This window comes from Hydra vulgaris, chromosome 03 (genome assembly GCF_038396675.1).
Source record: "Hydra vulgaris chromosome 03, alternate assembly HydraT2T_AEP".
Lineage (NCBI taxonomy): Eukaryota > Metazoa > Cnidaria > Hydrozoa > Anthoathecata > Hydridae > Hydra > Hydra vulgaris.
This window is the reverse complement of record NC_088922.1, coordinates 15,320,001-15,326,017: the sequence shown is the minus strand read 5'-3', so window position 1 is coordinate 15,326,017 and position 6,017 is coordinate 15,320,001. Positions and strand designations below refer to the sequence as shown.

At 29.4% G+C, this 6,017-nt stretch overlaps 1 protein-coding gene across 1 annotated transcript in view; it reads left to right on the top strand.

Annotated features, from left to right (window-relative positions):
• The first annotated feature begins 728 nt into the window (after window positions 1–728).
• LOC100211297 (protein adenylyltransferase Fic) overlaps window positions 729–6,017 on the top strand; it is an 8,445-nt gene continuing 3,156 nt past the window's right edge. The window contains exons 1-2 of the mRNA XM_065792442.1: window positions 729–1,118; window positions 1,311–1,955. Of these exons, the coding sequence (XP_065648514.1) occupies window positions 905–1,118; window positions 1,311–1,955 (859 nt within the window). The 5' untranslated portion in view covers window positions 729–904. The remainder of the gene's footprint in view (window positions 1,119–1,310; window positions 1,956–6,017) is intronic.

Below are 6,017 nucleotides of genomic sequence, written 5' to 3'. Positions count from 1 at the left end.
CAGATTTTTTTATTTTTTAACCTATCATCATTACGAGAATTAAAATACGGATATATTTGACTTAATATTTAGACTTTGAACAATAAAAACATCACTAATTATCTTAAATTATTTTTTATTACTAGGTCAGAGCAGCAAATGTTCGCGAAACAGTTCAAGAAACGGTTGGCAATTTAGATTTTTTGATGGGTTTGCCTCCGGTTAAAAGAAAGCCGTCCACATGTTCTTACTGCAAACAAGTTGGACATATAAATAAAATGCTAAAAACAGTTCCAGTTTGCCCCAAACGAAAAGCAGATATAAAATTTTGTATTTAATTAAGAGTTGCTACCTTTTTGATTTTTCAGTTATGTTTCTATTTTTTTATTTTTAAAGAGTTACTGAAATTTATTTGATGTGAAATTTGTACCCGTAATCTAAACTGTATTATGCATTTAAAAACAAAAAACAACCACTAACTTCTTCATCAAACTGAATTTATAACGTTTTTAAATTATGCAAACTTTCAACTTTAATTTTCTCAAAAACGCTATTCCGGTCATTGCCCCGCACAAACAGCTATAACTTGGTCAAAAATAAAGATAATAAGTTAAATTTTTTTTCTTTTTGACTATTTTTCTTTCTATTACACAGTAGTGCTAATAACTCCATTTCTAAGACTTGGTCCCTTATCCTGTGAGGTGCCTCATATAGTAAAGATCCTAAAAGCCTAATGATTTTTTTTTACATTAACCGGTTACCGATTTTTATAACAAACAGAGCAACATTTATATAAAATTTAAAAAACAGACTCTGAAATCTGAAAAAGACAAATATGGTTAAAGTATAATTAAATATGGGTTACTACCGGTAGTTTATTTCATAGAACTAAAAATTTCTTATGATATGACAAACAACAGAGAAGATGAGATGGAGAAAAACGTTAGTTGTTTTTACATTACTCTCTCTGCTATTAGTTTCTTATGTGATGTTGAAAGTGGCCTATAATCGTATTATATTTTGGTTAAATGACAACAAGTATCCAAATAGAACTTCTCTTGCTTTGCTAACTATTACTGATGAAAAACATGAAGTATTTGATGCTAACACAATATTACAGAGAGATGTTCAAAATGAAGGTTTAAATTATTAACTTTATCGAACTAGTTTCTTTTTTGAAAACTTAAAGTTCTAAGGGTTATGAATTGTAACAGTCTTAATCGTGGTTTATGAAATTAAAAAAAGTTTCTTAAAGTATAAAAATAAATAATCAATATATGGTATTATTATTGCCTCCAAGTTTCAGTATTTTAAAGTAATTTTGTATTTAGGAGTTGCATTGGAAGCCAATATTATTATGCAAAAAGCTATTAGTTTATATCATGAGGGTGATAATGAAAAAGCTATCAAACTATTAAAACATTGCAAATCTTTGACTCCTAGAAACCCAGATGTTCTTAACGCATACGGAGAAGTAATAGAACCACGTGATATTATAGATGCTGATCATCATTATGCATTAGCTTTGGTTATTTACCCCGGTCATCTTCGTGCAAAAGAAAACAAAAACAGATGTTCATCTAAGGTAAAAGCCAAAGACATGGAAATGCTTCAAAGGATTGAATCAAAACGCCTTGCATTAACAGAAATTCCAGAAGGAAATGCTGCTTTAAATAGAGCAAAACTTGAGGCATATTATAGGCATATATATCATACAAATGGGATTGAAGGTAATACTTTGACTTTATCAATGACAAGAGCTATTCTAGAAACAGGAATGGCAGTTGGAGGCAAAAGTATTCTAGAACATAATGAAGTACTTGGAATGGATTTGGCACTCAAATATATTAATGTAACTTTAGTCAATGAACCTGGTCCAGTTAATCTTGAACACATTTTGCAAATACATAAGCGAGTATTAGGTTATACACACCCTCTTGATGCTGGATTATACAGACAAGAGCAAGTATATGTAGGTATGAAGATATAGATATATAGGTAATATGTGTGTGTGTGTGTTTATATATATATATATATATATATATATATATATATATATATATATATATATATATATATATATATATATATATATATGGGCTATTCCAGAATAATTATTTGGGCAGCAGTACTCCTTGTGCCGACGCCTGCTGTAAAGAAATTTGACAAAAACATTGCTATATGTAGGCATTTTTTCATAATTATTTTATTAATTTATATGTTAGTTTGACAAAATCCCATAAAATGTTGGATAAAATTACTTATGATGATCAGTTTAGTCACATTTAAAGCCTTTTAAAATAATTTGATAAGACCTAAAAGTAAATATACAAAGAAATGGGTTGAAAATAATAGTAATGGGTTGGCAAATAAAAGATATGAAGGATGGCTGTAAAAAGAACAATCTAATTAACACAATTAACATTAATAAAATAAGATATTTAAAAAAATAATTCAAAAAAAAAAAAATAATTTTATAATCATAAAATAAGTTGCATAAAAGTTTAATCAAGTCAAGGTTTAGAACACAAAATTAACAAAAAAAATACAAATTTAATATTTAAAGTGTCCTCCTTTGGCTTGATAGCAAAGAAGAACTCGTCTCTGCATTGATTCAACTAATTTCATGCACATCTCATCTCGCACTTTTAACCAGTACTTGTTCAGAAGTTGCTTTAAATGCTCAGTTGATTAAATTTGATGGTTTATTGATTGAGCGTCGATTTATGACCAAATATTTTCTATTAGGTTGATATCTGGTAATCTAGGGCACCAAGGCAACAAATTGATCTTCTTTGTGATAAACCAGTTTGTTATACTATGTGCTGTGTGTGCTGGAGCCTTGTCTTGCTGGAAGATATATTGCTTGCTTCTGCTGTCGATGGAATCAAATGTATTTCAAGTGTGTTTTTGTAGGTATATTGGTTTATACAGCCATTATACAGTTCACAAAAACCAAGGCCTTTGTGGAGAAAACATACTCATATGCCTACTGAGCCTTCACCACCTTGTCCTTTTGCTTGTAAATAGCGCTTGCAATATTTCTCAGTTGCAAATCTTTTAACGTATATTCTTCTTTTGTATATTCTTTGTTCACAACCTGAAAATTTGACTCATCACTTTAAATCACTTTTGCCCAATCTTTAACTGGCCAATGCAATGGTTCTTTGCACCATTTTTGTCTTTTGCGCAGTTCATGATTGACACGATAGGCTTTCTTATTGCAATGTAGGAGCCAATACCTTTTTTTGCTACTATTCTATTAACAAGTTTTTTGCTTACATTTCGATTAGAAAAGAATTGGTTGAATATTTGAGCTAGCTTTTTGTTGCTGAGCCTAGGATATTTTCTACTGGTTCTGAATATGCTACTTTTGTCATGGTCACTAAGCTTCAATGGTCTTCCAGAACAAGGCTTATCAACAGCGTTACCTGTTAGCTTCCAGGTTTTCACTGTTTTTTGCATGCAAAATTCAGAAACACCCATAAATTTACTAATTTCTACGTTGTTATGATTCTTTGATTTGACCAATAATTTGCTATTTGATCTGACACTACTTTTCTACCCATTTGCAAGCGATTTGATATTTAAAATATTGTAGTTATTCTTTAGATAATTTTTTGCAATTAAAATATTTTTTTGTAATTTTAAAATTATTTTTTTTTTTTTAAGAATCATGAGTACTCTTTATATTTATAATTTATAGCGGTAATTAAGTATAATAATTAGTAATCAAGTGTGAAAAATGTATAACTAATAAACTCAAATAAACTTTTATGTCATCAGTAAAGTACATTGTATGTTATTTAATTAGTTTTACGTAAGTAGTGTAGTATGTGTGAATATTTTTGTCTATTTTATCCATACAAACATAAATAGCACAACACACAAAAAATTAACTTAAAATCTATATCCGTTAAACTTTAATGTTAGAAAAAATTTCAAATAAACTTTTGTGCATAGCTGTATGTGTATATATATATATATATATATATATATATATATATATATATATATATATATATATATATATATATATATATATATATATATATATATATATATATATATATATATATATATATATATATATATATATATATATATATAAAGAGAGAGAGATTTATATAGAGAGTATATATATACATATACAACCCTCAGAAATAACAAAAATGAGGTCAGCAATAATTTGCTGACCTCAAACTGTTAGAGGTTGGCGACAGGTTAGCAAAAAAAATTTGACACAAAGGGGTTACTATAAAACATAAAAATGATGTTGGTAAATTTATGCTGACCTCAAACACTTTTAGAGTGGCAGTTAGGTCGGTGTTGCTAGGGCTGCATATATATCTGCATATATATATATATATATATATATATATATATATACATATATATATATATATATATATATATATATATATATATATATACATATATATATATATGTATATATCTTATATATATATATATATATATCTTATATATATATATATATCTTATATATATGTATATCTCTTATATATATATATATATATATATATATATATATAATATATATATATATATATATATATATATATATATCTTGTATATGTATAAATATATATATCTTATATTATTATTATAGTATTATAGTAAAAATTCTACAATAGAAGTTAGACTTCTATGAGTCGAGTAACTAACGTGACCCGACTATAGTAGACCGACGTGAGAGAGAACGGTTCCATTTGTCGTAATTGTTTTTGAACTCGTTAACTGAATTTGAAGCAACTACCGAAGCAGGCAAAGTGTTCCATGATGACACCACTCGGTTTATAAAGAAATTATGTCTTTGAGTGTTTTTCGTTAATTCTCGTTCAATTTTATGCTTGGCACCACGAAGATGACCTGCAGGTCCATCACATAATAGAGCACTTGCTTGGTTTGTCTTCTGTTGCCAGTTAACAACATTTAGTTTTTTATAAATTTTAAAAAATTGGATTACATCTCCTCTTGTTCTACGTTCAGCTAATGTGCTGAGACCCAGATTTGCTAATCGTTTCTCGTATTTCAAGTTGCGCAATTGTGGAACAAGTTTAGTAGCTCTACGTTGGACTAATTCTAATTTTTTAATGTCTTTTAGAAGAAAAGGGCACCAAATTGGTGCACAGTATTCCAATATCGGTCTTACATATGCTGTATAGAGCTTCACAAACATACTAGGATTCCATTTTTTAAAAGTTCTTCTGAGTAGGCCAAGTACAGAGTTAGCTTTAAGAATGGCATGACTAATTTGTTCTGACCATTTGAGTTTATTGTTTATTAAAACGCCCAATGTTCTCTCAACGGATACATCTTCAAGAGGAATGTGACTGCCATTATTATTCACCATTGTAAAGGGGATATCAATGTCTGTGGAACCACCATGAAACTTTAGAACCTTGCATTTATTTATGCTAAATTCCATGCACCAAAGTCTTGACCAATCACATAAAATATCAATGTCTTTTTGAACAAACCCCAAGTCTGTAACTGTTTTTATTTTGACAACCAACTGGCTATCATCAGCAAATAGTTTGCAACTGTTTTTGACTAATTCTGGCATGTCATTAATAAAAAGCAAAAATAGAAGAGGTCCTATGACCGATCCTTGAGGAACACCACTCTGGACATCCATCCATTCAGATGCGAAATTTCCCAGAACGACACGCTGCTTCCTATTTTCAAGAAAGTCCTTGAGCCAGGCAAGAATATTTTTGCCAAAACCATAGCCAGCCAGTTTGTGATAAAGCAGAGAATGTGACACACGATCGAAAGCTTTGGTAAAATCTAACAAGATGAGCAATGCAGCACAGTTGTCACTTAAGGCTTCGGTAATGATATCCAGTACTTCAAGAAGATTGGTGATGCATGATTTAGATTTGACAAAACCGTGTTGATGCCGAGATAACAGGTTATGCTTAACTAGGTGTTCAGTCATGACATCACGCATTATTTTCTCCATTAATTTTCCAACTGCAGAGGTGAGGGAAATAGGCCTGTAATTTCCAGGATCA